At 53.8% G+C, this 21,712-nt stretch overlaps 2 protein-coding genes across 10 annotated transcripts; both read left to right on the forward strand.

The window, feature by feature from the left end:
* Window positions 1–22: 22 nt before the first annotated feature.
* Window positions 23–8,794, forward strand: ENTREP3 (endosomal transmembrane epsin interactor 3). 4 transcript variants are annotated; one of them, XM_001155325.8, is made up of 12 exons: window positions 463–1,317; window positions 1,514–1,570; window positions 1,776–1,886; window positions 1,992–2,111; window positions 2,238–2,345; window positions 4,101–4,273; window positions 4,405–4,504; window positions 4,842–4,911; window positions 5,185–5,730; window positions 7,526–7,594; window positions 7,696–7,949; window positions 8,044–8,794. In XM_001155325.8, the coding sequence occupies exons 1-12, from the start codon at window positions 1,093–1,095 to the stop codon at window positions 8,215–8,217; spliced, it is 2,007 nt and encodes a 668-aa protein (XP_001155325.2). In that variant the 5' UTR covers window positions 463–1,092; the 3' UTR covers window positions 8,218–8,794. The 4 variants fall into 4 exon arrangements, with proteins under 4 accessions (XP_001155265.2, XP_001155325.2, XP_009431651.2 ...); XM_009433376.5 differs by having other exon boundaries at window positions 473–1,317; window positions 4,098–4,273; XM_063812719.1 differs by lacking the exons at window positions 4,101–4,273; window positions 4,405–4,504 and having other exon boundaries at window positions 487–1,317.
* Window positions 8,795–11,094: 2,300 nt separating this feature from the next.
* Window positions 11,095–21,712, forward strand: GBA1 (glucosylceramidase beta 1). Of its 6 annotated transcripts, none has more exons than XM_016948574.4 (12): window positions 11,095–11,616; window positions 14,974–15,068; window positions 15,437–15,524; window positions 16,078–16,269; window positions 16,394–16,540; window positions 17,508–17,641; window positions 17,852–18,024; window positions 18,593–18,830; window positions 19,695–19,919; window positions 20,320–20,483; window positions 20,853–20,969; window positions 21,064–21,712. In XM_016948574.4, the coding sequence occupies exons 2-12, from the start codon at window positions 15,042–15,044 to the stop codon at window positions 21,167–21,169; spliced, it is 1,611 nt and encodes a 536-aa protein (XP_016804063.1). In that variant the 5' UTR covers window positions 11,095–11,616; window positions 14,974–15,041; the 3' UTR covers window positions 21,170–21,712. The 6 variants fall into 6 exon arrangements, 5 of the variants coding, with proteins under 5 accessions (XP_016804063.1, XP_063667293.1, XP_063667327.1 ...); XM_063811257.1 differs by having other exon boundaries at window positions 11,457–11,616; window positions 14,993–15,068; XM_054678816.2 differs by lacking the exon at window positions 11,095–11,616 and adding an exon at window positions 11,898–12,033.

Consider the following 21,712-nt stretch of genomic DNA (forward strand, 5'->3'; position numbering starts at 1 on the left):
CCTGAATCTTCATTGGGAATTAGGCCTTATGAAAGAGAAAGGAGAGTGTGGAGTGAGGTGGGAAGGTCGGACCCGGCTTTAGTGTAAACTGGGAGATATGAGGGGCAGGGCGGTGGAGCCCGAGTGGCTGGCGCAGGAAGGAGGTGGGAAGTCCACGGAAACGCGAAACCCGGAGACGCGAGGGAGCCCTGCTCCCCACCCCTCTCCATTAATGACGGGGAAGAGCCACCGCCTCTGCTGGGAACGCCAAGGAATACGCGGGCCTGGAGCCTGAAAAGCTGGGTGGGGCTCAAGTGGAGGCCCAAAGGATCACTAGCAGCCTAGCCAGGGTCCAGAGAGAGGCAGGGACTGGAGGAGCGCTTATCCGACTGCCTCGCCCTGCCGCGGGATCCCCCAACCCCGACAGGGTCTCAGTCCCGAACTACAACTCCCGGGGTGCACCGCGCCGGCCCTCGCCGCCACGCCCCTCCTTCCCGCACCATCCCCATTCCCATCCCCCTTCTCTAGTCCCCGACCTGCGGCAGCCGGAGCTCGGGGAGCGGAGCGTGGTGGGGAGGGGAGCGGGACAGGCGACACAGGAGACAGCGGCGCCGCGGCCTCTCCCCACCAGGCGGCCCCGGATCCCACTGGACGCCCTGAGGGCACACCGACCGCGCCTCTAGAGTCACCCCACGCCGACCCCTCCCCTCTTCTCTAGACTTATTTCCATCCTTCCCGCTTTTACCCTCCCCACCCCTCCCTGGGCTCCAGGCCGCCGCCCCCTCCTCACTCCTGGACCGGCCCTTCTCGGTGCCCCTCTTCCCTAGGGAGATGCGATGAGCCGGTGCCCCCGCGTCCTCATCGTCGCCGCGGGCACGGTGCCCGTCCAGTGCCCGTGGTGGGGAGGGAGCACTCCGCGGTCCCTCCGTGACGCCCCTCGCTTGGCCCCCCCCACAGCTGGCGTCCCTCGGCCATGCCCCAGGGGACCCAGCCAGGGGGTGGGCTCTAGAGCGAGTGGGGTGGAGAGGAGAAAGGACGGGGCCTTGGGCGCCTCTGAGATGCTCCCAAGTGCCAGGGAGGGCCGAGCGAGGCGCAGGCAACCGGGCAGCAGGCATGATGCCCTCGCCTAGTGACTCCAGCCGCTTGCTGACCAGCCGGCCCAGCACCAGGGGCCTTACCCACCTCCGCCTCCACCGACCCTGGCTGCAGGCCCTGCTTACGCTGGGGCTGGTCCAAGTGCTCCTGGGCATCCTGGTGGTCACCTTCAGCATGGTGGCCTCTTCCGTCACCACCACCGAGAGCATCAAGAGGTCCTGCCCGTCTTGGGCTGGGTTCTCGGTGAGTTGGGTGCACAGTTGTTGGGTGGGGGAGGCTCCTCGGGCCCCACCCTCCACACCAGCTGCAAGTCCACATCCTCGCCTCTCCTCCCTCTCCTGGTCCTCTGCCTCCTTACAGGGCTGGGTGCATCCTGTGGTGAGGGGCTCACTCAGGAGCCTCCCCTGCCAGGCTGAGCCTGTGCCCACTCTGTCCCCAGCTGGCGTTCTCCGGGGTGGTTGGCATTGTGTCCTGGAAGCGGCCATTCACTCTAGTGGTAGGTGCCAGGGTCCAGTGCCCACTGGGAGGCAGGTGCCCAGCACCCAAGGGGAAGCCCATTTATGTCCTCAAGAAGGGAACTGGCTCCCCAGTTGGTGCCAGCCGGGTGGGCACGAAGTGTCTGTGAAGGAGGGGGACTCTGTCCGTGGAAGAGGAGTACTCATGAGGGTCCCAGCCCTGAGTCTGCACCCTGTTTTCCCCAGATCTCCTTCTTCTCCTTGCTTTCGGTGCTCTGTGTCATGCTTAGCATGGCTGGCTCTGTTCTCTCCTGTAAGAATGCTCAACTGGCCCGAGACTTCCAACAGTGCTCTCTGGTGAGATTTGAGGAGGGAGAGCTGGAAAGAACTGGCTGGGGGAGGTGTGCAGGACACCTCAGTTTGTCCTGACTCAGGCTGCCTCACCCTCCCTGCTCCACTCAGGAAGGAAAGGTCTGTGTGTGCTGTCCCTCTGTTCCCCTCCTCCGGCCCTGTCCAGAGTCGGGGCAGGAACTGAAAGTTGCCCCTAACTCCACCTGTGATGAAGCCCGAGGGGCCCTCAAGGTGAGCTTGCACCCCGCAAACATCCTCCTGGTTCTCACTCTTGCCTCCCCTGCTGGGGTACTCACAGGCCCATAATGTGTGGAACTTAGCCGTCTCCTGACTCCTCTCCTCCTTTCCCTTCCCCAGAACCTGCTCTTCAGCGTCTGTGGGCTCACCATTTGTGCCGCTATAATCTGTACACTCTCTGCTATTGTCTGCTGCATCCAAATCTTCTCCCTGGACCTCGTGCATACGGTGAGAAGGGAGCAGGGGCCAGGGCACGCAGGTATGGTGGGGGCAGGGGTGTGTGTGCTGAGACTTGCCTGAGGGAACAATGGCTACAGATCTGGCTTTTGAGCACCAGGGGCTATGGGTTATCTATTATCCTCATCTATTGGAGGAATGGATGTTTAGTGGGGAGGATGAGAAGGGGAGATGGCAGGGAGTGAGTTAAGTATGTGATGCTGGTCTGGGACCAGGAGAGGGGGCTTTAGAGAATGGGACTGGATGGTGGGGTAGAGTCAAGAAGGTCCTACGCTGGGCACGGTGGCTCATTCCTGTAATCCCAGCACTTTGAGAGGCCCAGGCAGGCGGATCACCTGAGGCCAGGAGTTCAAGACCCACCTGGCCAACATGGCGAAACCCTGTCTCTATTAAAAATACAAAAATCGGGCCGGGCGCAGTGGCTCATGCCTATAATCCCAGCACTTTGGGAGGCTGAGGAGGGCAGATCACCTGAGATCAGGAGATCGAGACTATCCTGGCTAACATGGTGAAACCCCATCTCTACTAAACATACAAAAAATTAGCCAGGCGTGGTGGCGGGCGCCTGTGGTCCCAGCTACTCGGGAGGCTGAGGCAGGAGAATGGCATGAACCTGGGAGGTGGAGCTTGCAGTGAGCTGAGATAGTGCCACTGCAGTCCAGCCTGGGCGACAGAGCGAGACTCCGTCTCAAAAAACAAACAAACGAAATACAAAAATTAGCCAAGTGTGGTGGCGGGTGCCTGTAATCCCAGCTACTTGGGAGTCTGAGGCAGGAAAATTGCTTGAACCGGGGAGGCAGAGGCTGCAGTGAGCTGAGATGGTGCCACTGCATTCCAGCCTGGGCGACAAGAGCAAGACTCCGTCTCAAAAAAAAAAAAAAAAATATATATATATATATATATATACACACACACACATATATATACATATATATATACACATATATATATATACATATACACAAAAAAATACAAAAATTAGGCTGGGCTCTGTGGCTCATGCCTGTAATCCCAGCACTTTGGGAGGCCAAGGCAGGAGGATCACCAGATATCAGGAGTTTGACACCAGCCTGGCCAACATGGCGAAACCCTATCTCTACTAAAAATACAAAAATTATCCGGGTGTGGTGGCAGGCGCCTGTAATCCCAGCTACTCGGAAGACTGAGGCTGGAGAATCGCTTGAACCTGGGAGGCAGAGGTTGCAGTGAGCTGAGATGTAGCCATTGTACTCCAGCCTGGGCGACAAGAGTGAAACTTCGTCTCAAAATAATAATAATAATAATAATAATTAGCTGGGCATGGTTGCACACCCTTATAATTCCAGCTACTTGGGAGGCTGAGGCATGGGAATCGCTTGATCTTGGGAGGTGGGGGTTGCAGTGAGCTGAGATCGCGCCACTGCACTCCAGCAACAGAGTCAGACTGTCTCAAAAAAAAAAAGAAGGTCCTAGATGGAGGTGAGGCTAAAGGGTGGACATTCCTGTGAAGACACAGAATGTGTGGAGCTTCTGGATGGAGGTGGGGCCATAAAGAGGAATTTGTGGGTGGGCAGGGCCAGAGCTAGAGGTACAGGGTGAGTGTGGGGTTAAGGAGAGCTGATTTTGGGTGAGGGAGGGGCCAGAACAAGAGCTTCTCTCAGGGGATAGGGCCAGAAAAAATAATGTAGATGAGAGAGGAGTTTGGGGGCCCAGGAGGAGCTGTATTCCCAGAATCCAGACTTGCTGACCTGCTCGCTTCCCCAGCAGCTGGCCCCTGAGCGGTCAGTCTCAGGCCCACTGGGACCTCTGGGCTGCACGTCCCCGCCCCCAGCCCCTCTCCTACACACCATGCTGGACCTGGAGGAATTTGTCCCGCCTGTGCCCCCACCGCCCTACTATCCCCCAGAGTATACCTGCAGCTCAGAAACAGATGCACAGAGGTAAGGCCTGGTGGGGTCTTGCTGGGGGAGCTAAGGAAGGGGACTGGGGCTGGGCCTGGATTGCTGGAGAGAGGGATCTTTGTGGAGGGGGAATTATTTCTCCTACATTGACCCTCTTCCTCATCTGCCAGCATCACGTACAATGGCTCCATGGACAGCCCAGTGCCCTTGTACCCTACCGATTGCCCCCCTTCTTATGAGGCGGTCATGGGGCTACGAGGAGACAGCCAGGTGAGAGCACAGCACGGCTTGGGGCGGGCTGGGGAGCCGGGTTGTAGCCTGGAAAGCTGAACAGGCTGTAGCCTCTGGATAAAGATAATAACAGTGGTCAAGGTCTTTACAGCACCAGCACGCCCACTGTTGCCTTTGATCTTCCCTAGAGCCTGGTGAGGTGAGTGGGTTGGAAGCTATCATTTCTGCCATACAGACGTGGAAGCTGAGGCTGCACAATTAAGTGACTTGTACAAAGGGACAAGGCTGGTCTGGAATCTAAGTCTCCAGAGCTCTGTCTAGCACATGGGGGTGTTCAGTGTGTAGGGCTGAACCCTTGACCCTGTGTCTTCTGCAGGCCACTCTCTTTGACCCTCAGCTTCACGATGGCTCGTGCATCTGTGAGCGAGTGGCCTCCATTGTAGACGGTGAGCAAGGCGTAATGAGGGGTGGACAACGGCGGGGCTGCCAGGGATAGCTGGGGTGGGTAGAGACAATAGAAGGGGAAAACAAGGCGGAGTTGGTGGTTTGGGGACATAGGAGGGCTGCGGCAACTTGGAACCCTGGACTTATTTTTCTCCTCTGAGATAAAGCTGGAGGCACAGTGGCCCCTAGAGGCTGGGCTTGGGAGAAGAGGAACTGCCTGGGCAGGGCTAGGCCAGGCCAGGCTGGTGCTACACAGCGCCCCCTGCCGCCCACAGTGTCCATGGACAGCGGGTCTCTGGTGCTGTCAGCCATTGGTGACCTCCCTGGGGGCTCTAGCCCGTCGGAGGACTCGTGCCTGCTGGAGCTGCAGGGCTCCGTGCGCTCCGTGGACTACGTGCTCTTTCGCTCCATCCAGCGCAGCCGTGCCGGCTACTGCCTCAGCCTGGACTGTGGCCTGCGGGGCCCCTTCGAGGAAAGCCCCCTGCCACGGCGCCCCCCACGGGCCGCCCGCTCCTATTCCTGCTCTGCCCCTGAAGCTCCACCCCCACTGGGTGCCCCCACAGCTGCCCGCAGCTGCCACCGGTTGGAGGGCTGGCCGCCCTGGGTGGGACCCTGCTTCCCCGAGCTGAGGCGGCGGGTCCCCCGGGGAGGGGGCCGCCCAGCCGCAGCCCCGCCCACCCGAGCCCCGACTCGTCGCTTCAGCGATAGCTCAGGTTCCCTCACCCCACCGGGGCACCGGCCTCCTCATCCGGCATCCCCACCACCGCTGCTGCTGCCACGGTCCCACAGCGACCCAGGCATCACGACCTCCAGTGACACTGGTGAGCCCCCTCCCCGACTGCCCAGGCTCAGGAGAGGGTAGGCACTGGGAGTTAGGTGGCCAGTGATGCCCACCAGGATTGAGGCACAGTTGAGGTCCCTGAGGAGGAAGAAAGGGTGAGTTCACTCCTCTGGTAGACACTTCTCGGGTACTCACCTCCTAGGGACAGAACATCCATAGCTTAGCAGCTAAAAAAGGAGAATTTTTTTTTTTTTTTTTTGAGACGGAGTCTCTGGCTCTGTCGCCCAGGCTGGAGTGCAGTGGCATGATCTTGGCTCACTGCAACCCGTTTCCCGGGTTCAAGTGACTCTCCTGCTTCAGCCTGCCGAGTAGCTGGGACTACAGGTGTGCGCCACCATGACCGGCTAATATTTTTTTTTTTTTGAGACGGTGTCTTGCTCTGTCACCCAGGCTGGAGTGCAGCCGCGCGATCTGGGCTCACTGCAAGCTCCGCCTCCCGGGTTCACGCCATTCTCCTGCCTCAGCCTCCCCAGTAGTGAGTAGCTGGGACTACAGATGCCTGCCACCACGCCCGGCTATTTTTTTGTATTTTTAGTAGAGATGGGGTTTCACCGTGTTATCCAGGATGGTCTCAATCTCCTGACCTCGTGATCTGCCCGCCTCGGCCTCCCAAAGTGCTGGGATTACAGGCATGAGTCACCGTGCCCGGGCAATTTTTGTATTTTTTAGTAGAGACAGGGTTTCACCCTTTTGGCCAGGCTGGTCTTGAACTCCTGACCTCAAGTGATCCACCCGCCTCGGCCTCCCAAAAGGATTTATTTTTTGAAACCAGTTCCACAGCTCTCAGCTTGGTCCACTTATCTGTCCTCCCCAAGCTTCAGCTGTCACTTGTAAAACATGTATAATAATAGTACTTCAGGCCGGGCATGGTGGCTTACACCTGTAATCCCAGCACTGTGGGAAGCTGAGGTGGGTGGATCACCTGAGGTCGGGAGTTCGAGATCAGCCTGGCTAACATGGTGAAACCCTATCTCTACTAAAAATACAAAAATTAGCCAGGTGTGGTGGAGCGCGCCTGTAATTCCAGCTACTAACAGAGAGGCTAAGGCAGGAGAATCGCTTGAACCTGGAAAGCAGGGGTTGCCGTGAGCCAAGATCATGCCACTGCACTCCAGCCTGGGTGACAGAGACACACTCCATCTCAAAAACACAAACAAACAAACAAAAAACATGTATAATAACAGTACTTCAGCCATAGGCATTGTACTCGAAGATGCTGAGAAAGGAGACAGTGGCCGGGCGAGGCTGTTCACACCTATAATCCCAGCACTTTGGGAGGCCAAGGCAGGTGGATCACCTGAGGTCAGGAGTTCAAGACCAGCCTAGCCAACATGGTGAAACCCCCATCTCTACTAAAAATTCAAAAATTAGCTGGGCCTGGTGGTGGACGCCTGTAATCCCAGCTACTAGGGAGGCTGAGGCAGGAGAATCGCTTGAACCTGGGAGGCGGAGGTTGCAGTGAGCTGAGATCGTACCACTGCACTCCGGCCTGGGCAACACAGTGAGACTCCATCTCAAAAAAATAAGAAAGGAGATAGTACTGGGGAACGCTCAGCACTGTGCGCCAGGTGCTGAACAACACCACTGCAGTCCCTGTTGTGGTGGATTGTACCATCTAGTTGCTGGCTAATATGGACAGAGATGCTGGCCCTTTGATTGGGGATGGAGCGTGGGAGCTGTGAAAGCTCCTCTGGGCTTGAGTTCCCACAGGAGGGTGGGCGTGTCCACAGAACACTTCCACTCACTCCCTGTCTCCCTTTCTCTCTTCTCCCCAGCTGACTTCAGGGACCTTTATACCAAAGTGCTTGAGGAAGAAGCTGCTTCTGTTTCCTCTGCAGATACAGGTCAGGCATGTGGTTTGTGCTCCAGGGGTGGGGATTGGGCATGGCTGCCCAGCCCCCTCTCCACCCTACAATACCATTCTCTTATCTCTGTCTCTCTGCAGGGCTCTGCTCTGAAGCCTGCCTCTTCCGCCTAGCCCGCTGCCCTTCCCCCAAGTTGCTACGTGCCCGGTCAGCCGAGAAACGGCGCCCTGTGCCCACCTTCCAAAAAGTTCCCCTGCCCTCGGGCCCTGCACCTGCCCACTCCCTGGGGGACCTAAAGGGCAGCTGGCCAGGTCGGGGCCTGGTCACTCGTTTCCTCCAGATATCCAGGAAAGCCCCAGACCCCAGTGGGACTGGAGCTCATGGACATAAGCAGGTAGGAATTCGGGGAGCCAGGAAAGGTGTTTGGGAAAGCGTGGAGCTTCAGATTGAGCCTTATTGATGATGCCCTTTCCTGTGTCCCTGTCCAGGTGCCCCGGAGCCTGTGGGGCCGGCCTGGCCGAGAGAGCCTCCACCTTCGCAGCTGTGGAGATCTGAGCTCTAGCTCTTCCCTGCGGCGTCTCCTGTCTGGCCGCAGGCTGGAGCATGGTACCCGCCCCCACAGCCTCAGCCTCAACGGGGGCAGCCGGGAGACTGGGCTCTGACCTGGGCTTCTTGTCACACTGAACACATCCAGCCACAGGCACCAGCTGGTTGGGACCAGCAGCCCCCAGCATCCTCTTGCACTGGCTGGCACAAAAAGAAACCTGCTGTATACCCCCCAAAGTGTCCCTTTCCCTCCTACCTCTGGGGTCTCTTGCTGCTTGCCTCTGCTGCTCTGGACTGGGAGAGCTTCTGTCCTGTGCTGCATGGGTATTTAGGCTGTGGGGGAGATGCCCCTGCTTATAGCACTGGAGGAGGAAAACAAATTCTTGTCCCCCCCAGAATGAGAGTGGCTCTTTCTGATTTGCAAGGGCACTGTGGTCAGGACAAAGGCATGGCCCAGGTGTTTAAGTACAGGGTGACGTGTGCCTATGCAATGGGGTGGTAAGGCAGGCACGAAGAGTCCAAAAAATCTAGGTGGCCTCTCAGCTCTGCCACCTCTAGCTGCATGACCTTGGGCAAGCTATGTAACCCCAATTGCCTGATCCATTAAAGACTGTGAAGGTAGAATGTTTGTAAAGCTCTTAACAGTATGTAAGCCTTCAATAAATTTCAGTTTTCCCCTTCTTTTCTTGATCATTCTCTGTCACCAGTGAAATTTGTTCTAGTGTCTCTCATATTTAAGAAAACTCTTTCAGGACTGGGTATGGTGGCTCACACCTATAATCCTAGCACTTTGGGAGGCCGAGGCAAGAGGATCGCCTGAGCCTAGGAATTCAAGACCAGCCTGGGCAACATAGTGAGACCCTGTCTCTACAAAAAACAAAAAATTAGCCAGGCATGGTGGGACACGCCTGTAGTCCCAACTACTCAGGTGGCTAAGGTGAGAGGATCACTTGAGCTTGGGAAGTCCAGGCTGCAGTAAGCTGTGATTGAGCCACTGCACTACAGCCTGGGCAACAGAGCAAGACCATGTCTCAAAAAAAAAAGAAAAAGAAAAAAGAAACTTTCAAGACACTCTTTCCAACCACTAATTGTAACTCTGCTCCTCCTTTTCACAGCAATAGGTTTTCTTTTTCTTCCCTCCACTGTTAAACATCCATTCTCTCCTCACCCACCCCCATCAGACTCCTTCCCCTATCTTTCCACAGCCACTGCTCTGACCAAACTTTCCAGTGACCACAGTGGTGTCAGACCCAGTGACCATTTCTCTGCCTGCATCTCACTTGACCTCGAGGCAGCAATTAATACCCATAATCAGCATCTTCTTGGATTTGTCCCTTTGAAAAGGGAAATATTGGCTCTTCTACTTTGTCCTGCTGAACTGCTTAACATTGGAGGGCCCCAGGGCCCTCACCTAAGCCCTCTTTCCTACCTCCACTCTTTCTATAGGTGGCCCTACTACTAAAGTCCATGGCTTTAAATACCATCTTTCTATGTGTTAATCCATAACTCCAGCCTTGACCTCCCATGAGCGCCATCCAACTCAGCATGTCTGCTTGGATGTCTAATGGGCATTTCAGATTCAACATGGCCACAACTGAACTCTTGATTCCCACCCCAGCACCGGTTATTTTTCCACTGTTCCCATCTTAATGGCACCTCCATTACCCATTTGCACATTCCAAAAGCTCAGGAACCATGACTTCTTTTCCCATATCCAACACAACCAATCCTATCCTGAATTCATCCACATCCCACCACCTCCCCAGCTACCTAGCTCCAGCCATCCTCTCTCCACAACCTCTGAATCAGTCTTTCACTTTTCCCAGCAATCCATTCTCCACTCAGCAAAATGATGATAAAGCACGTCACATCAAGGCTCTGCCTCAATTTAATGGCTTCCCATTGTATTTAGAATCATCTCCAAACTCCCAGAGACTATGGTCAGCTACAATCTGGCCCACCTTCTGTTCCAGCCAAATTTCCTCACAGCACAAGGACGTTTGCACCTGCTGTTTTCCAAGCATGAAACCCTTGGCCCCTATATCTGGTGCTATCACCTAATATCAGGTTTTAGCTCCATTCTCACCATTTCAGTGAGCACCCAATCCCCATCGCAGTCATTCTATCACATAGCCATGTTTTTTTGTTTGTTTGTTTGTTTGGTTTTGTCTTTTTTTGAGACAGGGTCTTGCTTTGTTACCCAGGCTGGAGTGCAGTGGTGTGATTTGGGCTCACTGCAACCTTCCACCTCCTGGGTTCAAGCAATTCTCCTGCCTCAGCCTCCTGAGTAGCTGGGATTACAGGCGCCCGTCCCCCTGCCCGCCCAGCTAAATTTTGTATTTTTAGAAGAGATAGGGTTTCACCATGTTGGCCAGGCGGGTCTCAAACTCCTGACCTCAAGTAATCCGCCTGCCTCGGTCTCCCAAAGTGCTGGGATTACAGGTGTGACTCACCGCGCCTGGCCACATAGCCATGGTTTGAGCATGTATCACTATCTAAAATTATTATTTTTGTTTATATATCTGTGTCGTCCCATAGACTGTTAAGGTCCCAAGATCAGAAAGTTGCTCATTGCAGTGGGTCTAACACTCAGTAGGTCCTCAACAAACATTCGTTCAGATACTAAAGTGGCAGGGTGGGGTCCTGTAAACAGCTTCAGGACCCTGTGCTTGTAGGGGCAACGTGGTGCCTTCCAAGCAAGACAGGGAGGAGGGAGGAGCACTGCCCAGAGATGGCGTCAGGCTGCAAGACTTCTTGAATAATTCACCATCATAACAACCCAGCCTCAGGAAGGGATGGGGCACGGCCAGGACGAAACATTAGGAGGCGATGGACAATGGGATTCCCACGGGGCAGCTTATGCGCACTGGACGTTCCCTAACCTGAGGCTCTCTAAAGAGGAAGGTTAGGAATCCTCTGAGCTTCGGTGGGCTGGACTCACTGTGGGAATTCAATCGCCCCATCCACCAACAGTGTGCTGGCAGGAAAACGCCGACACGCATGCGTAGTTCTCGCGCCGGCGCCTTCTCTCTCTCGTCTCTCTCTCTCTCTCTCGTCTCTCTCTCTCTCTCTCTCTCTCTCTCTCTCTCTCTCTCGTCTCTCTCTCTCTCTCTCCCTCTCTCTCTCCTCTCTCGTCTCTCTCTCTCTCTCTCTCGTCTCTCTCTCTCTCTCTCTCGTCTCTTTCTCTCTCTCTCTCTCTCGTCTCTCCAAATACGCTTGCGCCCCATCTGGGCTATGGCTGGCCAGCGAGAGTTGCCCGTCCAACTTCACCAATGAGACTTGAGGAAGGGCTCTGAGTCCCGCCTCTGGATGAGTGACCGTCTCTTTTCCAAGCGAGGCCCCGCCCCGACTCCCCAGGGCTGCTTTTCTCGCGGCTGCGGGTGGTCGGGCTGCATCCTGCCTTCACCGTCTTACCGCGCGGGGCCCCAGTTCCCAGTCCCGCCCACGCGCCTTTGCAGGCTGCGGTGGGATTTCGTTTTGCCTCCGGTTGGGGCTGCTGTTTCTCTTCGCCGACGGTAGGCGTAATGAATATTTCGACCTTTGGATCTTAGCTGTCCCCTCCCTGCTTTCGCACTTAACCTTTTTCACCATTATTATTATTATTGTTATTGTTATTATTATTATTTTTTGACGGAGTCTCGCCCTGTCGCCCAGGCTGGAGTGTAATGGCGCCTTCTTGGCTCACTGCAACCTCCGCCTCCCGGGTTCAAGCGATTCTCCGACCTCAGCCTCCCAAATACGTGGGATTACAGGCACCCGCCACCACGCACGGCTAATTTTTTGTATCTTTTAGTAGAGACGGGGTTTCACTATGTTGGTCAGGCTGGTTTCCAATTCCTGACCTCGTGATCCGCCCGCCTCGGCCTGCCAAACAGTTGTGATTATAGGCGTGAGCCACCGCGCCCGGCCAACCATCATTATTATTTTTAACGGTAAGGATGGTCAGATTTTACTAATGAAGAAGAGATTATAAAATCTTCAAGTCTTTATATCCACTTGCTTTTTAAGGGGTGGAGTGGGAAGAAGGTTATGTAATTCATACATTCTTCAGACATGTGACAAACATTCACGGAGCCCGGCGACGAGCGTCGGGGTTGGGATTCGCACTGGAGCTGCAGATGGGTGCCAGGATGGACTGGTCCCTACCCTCCGCTTGAACCTAGGAGGCGGAGGTTGCAGTGAACCGAGATCGTGCCACTGCACTCCAGCCTGGGTGACAGAGATACTCCGTCTCAAAAAAAACAAAAAACAAAAAAGCGGACTGGGCGCAGTGCCTCACCCTGTAATCCCAGCACTTTGCAAAGCCAAGGCGGGAGGATCCTTTGAGTTTAGGAGTTTGAGACCAACCTGCGCAACACAGTAAGACCCCGTCTCTACAAAAAATACAGAAATTAGCCAGGTGTGGTGTGCGCCTGTAGTCCCAGCTATTCTGGAGGCTGAGGTGGGAGGATTGCTTGAGTCCGAGAGGCAGAGGTTGCACTGAGCCGAAATCAAGCTACTACACTCCATCCAGGGCAACATACGGAGACCCTGTCTCAAACAAACAAACAAAAAATTGCTCAGTACCTGGCCAAAAAAGAAGAGGCTCACTATGTAGAGGGGAAGTGGAAGGAGATGTTTGGACTTCTAAACTCAATAGAGCAGGAGAGGCAAATGTAGAATGTGCTCAGGAAATATCTGTGAGATGAATGAACTTGAGGGAAGTAAGGTACTAGATATTACCTGCCCTACCCAGAACAAATCCTGTGCAATGTTTCCTTGAAAAGTGAGAAGTCTGGAAGGGGTGGCTACTGACATAGTGAAGCAACTAGTTCAATTCTACAACTTGACAGCTACCCCTGTGCCAGGCTATCTACGAGGATACTTAGAATGTGTAAGACATTCCTTCAAGGAACTCCAGGAACAGAGGCCTGACATGTTGCAATGTTTAGTGTCAAGCAGTGTACTAGAGACACATTATCACACTCAAACCTCACAACAATTCTGTGAGGTAGGAGTTATCACTCCCCTTTTATAGATGAAACAGAGGCTTAGAGTGATTGATTTATTGAAAGTCAAACAGCCAGTAAATGGTGTAGCCAGGATTCCAAACTTGCTATCTCACTGAGACTGTACTTAATTACTGGAGGGACCGGGTGTGGTGGCTCATTGCTGTAATCCCAACACCTTGGGAGGCTGAGGCTGGTGGATCACCTGAGGTCAGGGGTTCGAGACCAGCCTGGCCAACATGGTGAAACCCCATCTCTACTAAAAATACAAAAATTAGCTGGGCATGGTGGTGGGCTCCTGTAATCCCAGCTACTCAGGAGGCTGAGGCAGGGCAATTGCTTGAATCAGGGAAGTGGGGGTTGCAGTGAGCCGAGATCACACTGCACTCCAGCCTGGGCAACAGGGCAAGACTCTGTCTCAAAACCAAAAAAAAAAAAAAAAAAAATTACTGGAGGAACCTAGAAGAAGAAATGATCAATTTTGCTTGGAGTGTATCTAGAAAGACTTCACTGAGATCATTTAAAGAACAAAAAGGATGGCTGGGGTCCAGCGCAGTGGCTCATGCCTGTAATCCCAGCACTTTCGGATACCAAGGCAGGCAGATCACCTGAGGTCCAGAGTTTCAGACCAGCCTGGCCAACATAGCGAAACCCTGTCTCTACTAAAAATAAAAAAATTAGCTGAGCATGTTGGAGGGCACCTGTAATCCCAGCTACTTGGGAGGCTGAGGCAGGAGAATCACTCGAACCCAGGAGGCGGAGGTTGCAGTGAGCCAAGATCACGCCACTGCACTCCAGCCTGGGCAACAGAGTGAGACTCTGTCTCAAAAAACAACAACAACAAAAAATACAAACAAGAGACAAGTAGTTCCCAGGTGCCTACCAAGTGGTCAGGCACTGCGCTTACCTCACTGACTGCAGTAACCACCCTTTGAGGTTGTGGCATTGCCTCCATTTTCCAGGCAAGGAAATGGGCTGAGAGCTGGGATTAGTCAGGTCATGACTGTGTGTGCCACTCCTGCTAAATCTCATTTGATGTGGTTCATGAGGCCACACCATGGACAGCTTCCTCCTTGTGTCCACTGAGGATATGGCTTTGTACAACACTTTGGTTTTTGAACGACTTTACAAACCTCCCTGTCCTGTGAGGAAGGAAGAACAGTTATTACCATCTGCATCTGATGATGAAACAAGGGACGCTGCAGAGGAGCCGCACTGACCACTCCCTCCCTCCAGTCCTGTCATCCCACTGCCAGTGTCCCACCCTCTTGTGCCCTGCACTTCACTGGCTAATAACCCCCCTCACTTTTTCCTCTGTGAAGCCATCCTGGATAATTCCCCACCCACGAATGGTCCCTCCTCATCTCAGAGAGCTCTCCATGCACACCTGTTACCGTTTCTGTCTTTATCTGTAAATATCTGTGTGTCTGACTTCCATGCCTCACACACCTCTATAGGGCAAAGACTGTCTTAAACATCTTGGTAGTGTCAGTATTTTGCACAGTGAATTTTTTTTTTAAATTATATCAGCTTTATTTGTACCTTTTTGACATTTCTATCAAAAAAGAAGTGTGCCTGCTGTGGTTCCCATCCTCTGGGATTTAGGAGCCTCTACCCCATTCTCCACGCAAATCTGTGTTCTAGGCTCTTCCTAAAGTTGTCACCCATACATGCCCTCCAGAGTTTTATAGGGCATATAATCTGTAACAGATGAGAGGAAGCCAATTGCCCTTTAGAAATATGGCTGTGATTGCCTCACTTCCTGTGTCATGTGACTCTCCTAGTCATCACATGACCCATCCACATCAGGAAGCCGGAATTACTTGCAGGGCTAACCTAGTGCCTATAGCTAAGGCAGGTACCTGCATCCTTGTTTTTGTTTAGTGGATCCTCTATCCTTCAGAGACTCTGGAACCCCTGCGGTCTTCTCTTCATCTAATGACCCTGAGGGGATGGAGTTTTCAAGTCCTTCCAGAGAGGTAAGAGAGAGAGCTCCCAATCAGCATTGTCACAGTGCTTCTGGAATCCTGGCACTGGAATTTAATGAATGACAGACTCTCTTTGAATCCAGGGCCATCATGGCTCTTTGAGCAAGGCACAGATGGAGGGAGGGGTCGAAGTTGAAATGGGTGGGAAGAGTGGTGGGGAGCATCATGATTTGGGGTGGGCAGAGAGTTGTCATCAGAAGGGTTGCAGGGAGAGCTGCACCCAGGTGTCTGTGGGCCTTGTCCTAATGAATGTGGGAGACCAGGCCATGGGCACCCAAAGGCAGCTAAGCCCTGCCCAGGAGAGTAGTTGAGGGGTGGAGAGGGGCTTGCTTTTCAGTCATTCCTCATTCTGTCCTCAGGAATGTCCCAAGCCTTCGGGTAGGGTAAGCATCATGGCTGGCAGCCTCACAGGATTGCTTCTACTTCAGGCAGTGTCGTGGGCATCAGGTGAGTGAGTCAAGGCAGTGGGGAGGTAGCACAGAGGCTCCCTTCTGCCTCATAGTCCTTTGGTAGCCTTCCAGTAAGCTGGTGGTAGACTTTTAGTAGGTGCTCAATAAATCCTTTTGAGTGACTGAGACCAACTTTGGGGTGAGGATTTTGTTTTTTTTCTTTTGAAACAGAGTCTTACTCTGTTGCCTGGGCTGGAGTGCAGTGGTGCAATTTTGGCTCATTCCAACCTCTGCCTCCCAGATTCAAGCGATTCTCTTGCTTCAGCTTCCCAGGTAGCTGGGATTACAGGCGGCCACCACTACGCCCAGCTAATTTTTGTATTTTTAGTAGAGACGGGGTTTCACCATGCTGGCAAGGCAGGTCTCAAACTCCTCACCTCAGGTGATTCGCCCACCTTGGCCTCCTGAAGTGCTAGGATTACAGGTGTGAGCCCCTGCGCCCGGCCAAGGGGTGAGGAATTTTGAAACCGTGTTCAGTCTCTCCTAGCGGATGTGTCCATTCTCCATGTCTTCATCAGACCTCACCTCTGCTTGTACTCCCACCCTCCCAGGTGCCCGCCCCTGCATCCCTAAAAGCTTCGGCTACAGCTCGGTGGTCTGTGTCTGCAATGCCACATACTGTGACTCCTTTGACCCCCCGACCTTTCCTGCCCTTGGTACCTTCAGCCGCTATGAGAGTACACGCAGTGGGCGACGGATGGAGCTGAGTATGGGGACCATCCAGGCTAATCACACGGGCACAGGTAACCATTACACCCCTCACCCCCTGGGCCAGGCTGGGTCCTCCTAGAGGTAAACGGTGTCAGTGATCACCATGGAGTTTCCCCCCTGGGTACTGATACCCTTATTCCCTGTGGATGTCCTCAGGCCTGCTACTGACCCTGCAGCCAGAACAGAAGTTCCAGAAAGTGAAGGGATTTGGAGGGGCCATGACAGACGCTGCTGCTCTCAACATCCTTGCCCTGTCACCCCCTGCCCAAAATTTGCTACTTAAATCGTACTTCTCTGAAGAAGGTGAGGAGGAAGGGGACAAGATGACATAGAGCCATTGAAACTTTTCGTTTTTCTTTTCTTTTTTTTAAAATTTTTTTGAGGCAGAATCTCACTCTGCCCATTCTGTCGGCGAGACAGGAGTGCAGTGCTGTGATCTCCCCTCACAGCAACCTCTGCCTCCCAGGCTATAGTGATTCTCCTGCCTCAGCCTCCTGAGTAGCTGGAATTATAGGCGTGCGCCACTACCACCTGGCTAATTTTTGTATTTTTAGTAGAGACAGGGTTTCATCATGCTGACCAGGCTAGTCTTAAACTCCTGACCTCAAATGATATACCTGCCTTGGCCTCCCGAAGTGCTGGAATTACAAGTGTGAGCCACCGAGCCCAGCAGACACTTTTCTTTTTTCTTTTTTTTTTTTTTGAGACAGAGTCTCGCACTGTCACCCAGGCTGGAGTGCAGTGGCACAATCTCAGCTCACTGCAACCTCCACCTCCCGGGTTCAAGTGATTCTCCTGTCTCAGCCTCTCGAGTACCTGGGATTACAGGTGCCTGCCACCACGCCCGGCTAATTTTTTGTATTTTTAGTAGAGACAGGGTTTCACTATGTTGGCCAGGATGATTGCGAACTCCTGACCTCGTGATCTGCCCACCTCGGCCTCCCAAAGTGCTGGGATTACAGGCGTGAGCCACCAACACTTTTCTTTGCCCTTTCTTTGGATCCTGACTTCTGCCCATCCCTGACATTTGGTTCCTGTTTTAATGCCCTGTGAAGTAAGATTTCCCCGCCTATCATCTGCTAACTGCTACAGACTCAGGCTCAGAAAGGCCTGCGCTTCACCCAGGTGCCAGCCTCCACAGGTTCCAACCCACGAGCCCAAGTTCCCTTTGGCCCTGACTCAGACACTATTAGGACTGGCAAGTGATAAGCAGAGTCCCATACTCTCCTATTGACTCGGACTACCATATCTTGATCATCCTTTTCCGTAGGAATCGGATATAACATCATCCGGGTACCCATGGCCAGCTGTGACTTCTCCATCCGCACCTACACCTATGCAGACACCCCTGATGATTTCCAGTTGCACAACTTCAGCCTCCCAGAGGAAGATACCAAGCTCAAGGTAGGCATTCTAGCTTTTTCAGGCCCTGATGGCCCTGATGTCTGGGGGTTGAGAAACTGTAGGGTAGGTCTGCTTGTAGAGACATTTTGTCCCCTGCTGTTTTGTCCTGGGGGTGGGAGGGTGGGGGCTAATGGCTGAACCGGATGCACTGGTTGGGCTAGTATGTGTTCCAACTCTGGGTGCTTCTCTCTTCACTACCTTTGTCTCTAGATACCCCTGATTCACCGAGCCCTGCAGTTGGCCCAGCGTCCCGTTTCACTCCTTGCCAGCCCCTGGACATCACCCACTTGGCTAAAGACCAATGGAGCGGTGAATGGGAAGGGGTCACTCAAGGGACAGCCCGGAGACATCTACCACCAGACCTGGGCCAGATACTTTGTGAAGTAAGGGATCAGCAAGGATGTGGGATCAGGACTGGCCTCCCATTTAGCCATGCTGATCTGTGTCCCAACCCTCAACCTAGTTCCACTTCCAGATCTGCCTGTCCTCAGCTCACCTTTCTACCTTCTGGGCCTTTCAGCCTTGGGCCTGTCAATCTTGCCCACTCCATCAGGCTTCCTGTTCTCTCGGTCTGGCCCACTTTCTTTTTATTTTTCTTCTTCTTTTTTTTTTTTTTTGAGAAGGAGTCTCTCTCTCTGTCACCCAGGCTGGAGTGCTGTGGTGCCATCTTCACTCACTATAACCTCTGCCTCCTGAGTTCAAGCAATTCTCCTGCCTCAGCCTTCCAAGTAGCTGGGATTATAGGCGCCTGCCACCAGGACCGGCTGATTTTTCTATTTTTAGTAGAGACGGGGTTTCCCCAGGTTGGCCAGGCTGTTCTCGAACTCCTGAACTCAAGTGATCCACCTGCCTCGGCTTCCCAAAGTGTTGGGGTTACAGGTGTGAGCCACCACACCCAGCTGGTCTGGTCCACTTTCTTGGCTGGATCATTCATGACCTTTCTCTTGCCAGGTTCCTGGATGCCTATGCTGAGCACAAGTTACAGTTCTGGGCAGTGACAGCTGAAAATGAGCCTTCTGCTGGGCTGTTGAGTGGATACCCCTTCCAGTGCCTGGGCTTCACCCCTGAACATCAGCGAGACTTCATTGCCCGTGACCTAGGTCCTACCCTCGCCAACAGTACTCACCACAATGTCCGCCTACTCATGCTGGATGACCAACGCTTGCTGCTGCCCCACTGGGCAAAGGTGGTAAGGCCTGGACCTCCATGGTGCTCCAGTGACCTTCAAATCCAGCATCCAAATGACTGGCTCCCAAACTTAGAGCGATTTATCTACCCAACTATGGATTCCTAGAGCACCATTCCCCTGGACCTCCAGGGTGCCATGGATCCCACAGTTGTCCCTTGAAACCTTTCTAGGGGCTGGGCGAGGTGGCTCACTCATGCAAACCCAGCACTTTGGGAGGCCGAGGCGGGTGATCACCTGAGGTCAGGAGTTTAAGACCACCCTGGCCAACGTGTTGAAACCCTGTGTCTACTAAAATACAAAAAAAAATTATCTGGGCATGATGGTGGGTGTCTGTAATCCCAGCTACTCAGGAGGCTGAGAAGGGAGAATCAGTTGAACCCGGGAGATGGTGGTTGCGGTGAGCCGAGATCGCGCCACTGCACTCCAGCCTGGGCGGGTGAGCGAGACTCCATCTCAAAACAAAACAAAACAAAACTATCTAGGCTGGGGGTGGTGGCTCATGTATGTATGTGTATATACATATATATGTGTTTATATGTATATATATACACACACACATACATACACACACATACACACACAAATTAGCTGGGTGTGGCACCCGTGTAGTCCCAGCTATTCAGGAGGCTAATGTGGGAGGATCAGTTGACCCTAGGAAGTCAAGGCTGCAGTGAGCCGTGATTGCGCCACTGTACTCCAGCCCGAGTGACAGAGTGACATCCTGTCTCAAAAACAAAAAAAAATCTCCCCAAACCTCTCTAGTTGCATTCTTCCCGTCACCCAACTCCAGGATTCCTACAACAGGAACTAGAAGTTCCAGAAGCCTGTGTGCAAGGTCCAGGATCAGTTGCTCTTCCTTTGCAGGTACTGACAGACCCAGAAGCAGCTAAATATGTTCATGGCATTGCTGTACATTGGTACCTGGACTTTCTGGCTCCAGCCAAAGCCACCCTAGGGGAGACACACCGCCTGTTCCCCAACACCATGCTCTTTGCCTCAGAGGCCTGTGTGGGCTCCAAGTTCTGGGAGCAGAGTGTGCGGCTAGGCTCCTGGGATCGAGGGATGCAGTACAGCCACAGCATCATCACAGTAAGCCACCCCAGTCTCCCTTCCTGCAAAGCAGACCTCAGACCTCTTACTAGTTTCACCAAAGACTGACAGAAGCCCTTCCTGTCCAGCTTTCCCCAGCTAGCCTGCCCTTTTGAGCAACTCTGGGGAACCATGATTCCCTATCTTCCCTTTCCTTCACAGGTCTGCACACCTCATTGCCCCTTTTGCAACTACTGAGGCACTTGCAGCTGCCTCAGACTTCTCAGCTCCCCTTGAGATGCCTGGATCTTCACACCCCCAACTCCGTAGCTACTAAGGAATGTGCCCCTCACAGGGCTGACCTACCCACAGCCGCCTCTCCCACATGTGACCCTTACCTACACTCTCTGGGGACCCCCAGTGTTAAGCCTTTGTCTCTTTGCCTTTGTCCTTACCCTAGAACCTCCTGTACCATGTGGTCGGCTGGACCGACTGGAACCTTGCCCTGAACCCCGAAGGAGGACCCAATTGGGTGCGTAACTTTGTTGACAGTCCCATCATTGTAGACATCACCAAGGACACGTTTTACAAACAGCCCATGTTCTACCACCTTGGCCACTTCAGGTGAGTGGAGGGCGGGCACCCCCATTCCATACCAGGCCTATCATCTCCTACTTCGGATGGCTTACATCACTCTACACCACGAGGGAGCAGGAAGGTGTTCAGGGTGGAACCTCGGAAGAGGCACACCCATCCCCTTTTGCACCATGGAGGCAGGAAGTGACTAGGTAGCAACAGAAAACCCCAATGCCTGAGGCTGGACTGCGATGCAGAAAAGCAGGGTCAGTGCCCAGCAGCATGGCTCCAGGCCTAGAGAGCCAGGGCAGAGCCTCTGCAGGAGTTATGGGGTGGGTCCGTGGGTGGGTGACTTCTTAGATGAGGGTTTCATGGGAGGTACCCCGAGGGACTCTGACCATCTGTTCCCACATTCAGCAAGTTCATTCCTGAGGGCTCCCAGAGAGTGGGGCTGGTTGCCAGTCAGAAGAACGACCTGGACGCAGTGGCACTGATGCATCCCGATGGCTCTGCTGTTGTGGTCGTGCTAAACCGGTGAGGGCAATGGTGAGGTCTGGGAAGTGGGCTGAAGACAGCGTTGGGGGCCTTGGCAGGATCACACTCTCAGCTTCTCCTCCCTGCTCCCTAGCTCCTCTAAGGATGTGCCTCTTACCATCAAGGATCCTGCTGTGGGCTTCCTGGAGACAATCTCACCTGGCTACTCCATTCACACCTACCTGTGGCGTCGCCAGTGATGGAGCGGATACTCAAGGAGGCACTGGGCTCACCCTGGGCATTAAAGGGACAGAGTCAGCTCACACGCTGTCTGTGACTAAAGAGGGCACAGCATGGCCAGCGTGAGCTTACAGCGACGTAAGCCCAGGGGCAATGGTTTGGGTGACTCACTTTCCCCTCTAGGTGGTGCCAGGGGCTGGAGGCCCCTAGAAAAAGATCAGTAAGCCCCAGTGTCCCCCCAGCCCCCATGCTTATGTGAACATGCGCTGTGTGCTGCTTGCTTTGGAAACTGGGCCTGGGTCCAGGCCTAGGGTGAGCTCACTGTCTGTACAAACACAAGATCAGGGCTGAGGGTAAGGAAAAGAAGAGACTAGGAAAGCTGGGCCCAAAACTGGAGACTGTTTGTCTTTCCTGGAGATGCAGAACTGGGCCCGTGGAGCAGCAGTGTCAGCATCAGGGCGGAAGCCTTAAAGCAGCAGCGGGTGTGCCCAGGCACCCAGATGATTCCTATGGCACCAGCCAGGAAAAATGGCAGCTCTTAAAGGAGAAAATGTTTGAGCCCA

The sequence above is a fragment of the Pan troglodytes genome, chromosome 1, assembly GCF_028858775.2.
Source record: "Pan troglodytes isolate AG18354 chromosome 1, NHGRI_mPanTro3-v2.0_pri, whole genome shotgun sequence".
NCBI classification, from domain to species: domain Eukaryota; kingdom Metazoa; phylum Chordata; class Mammalia; order Primates; family Hominidae; genus Pan; species Pan troglodytes.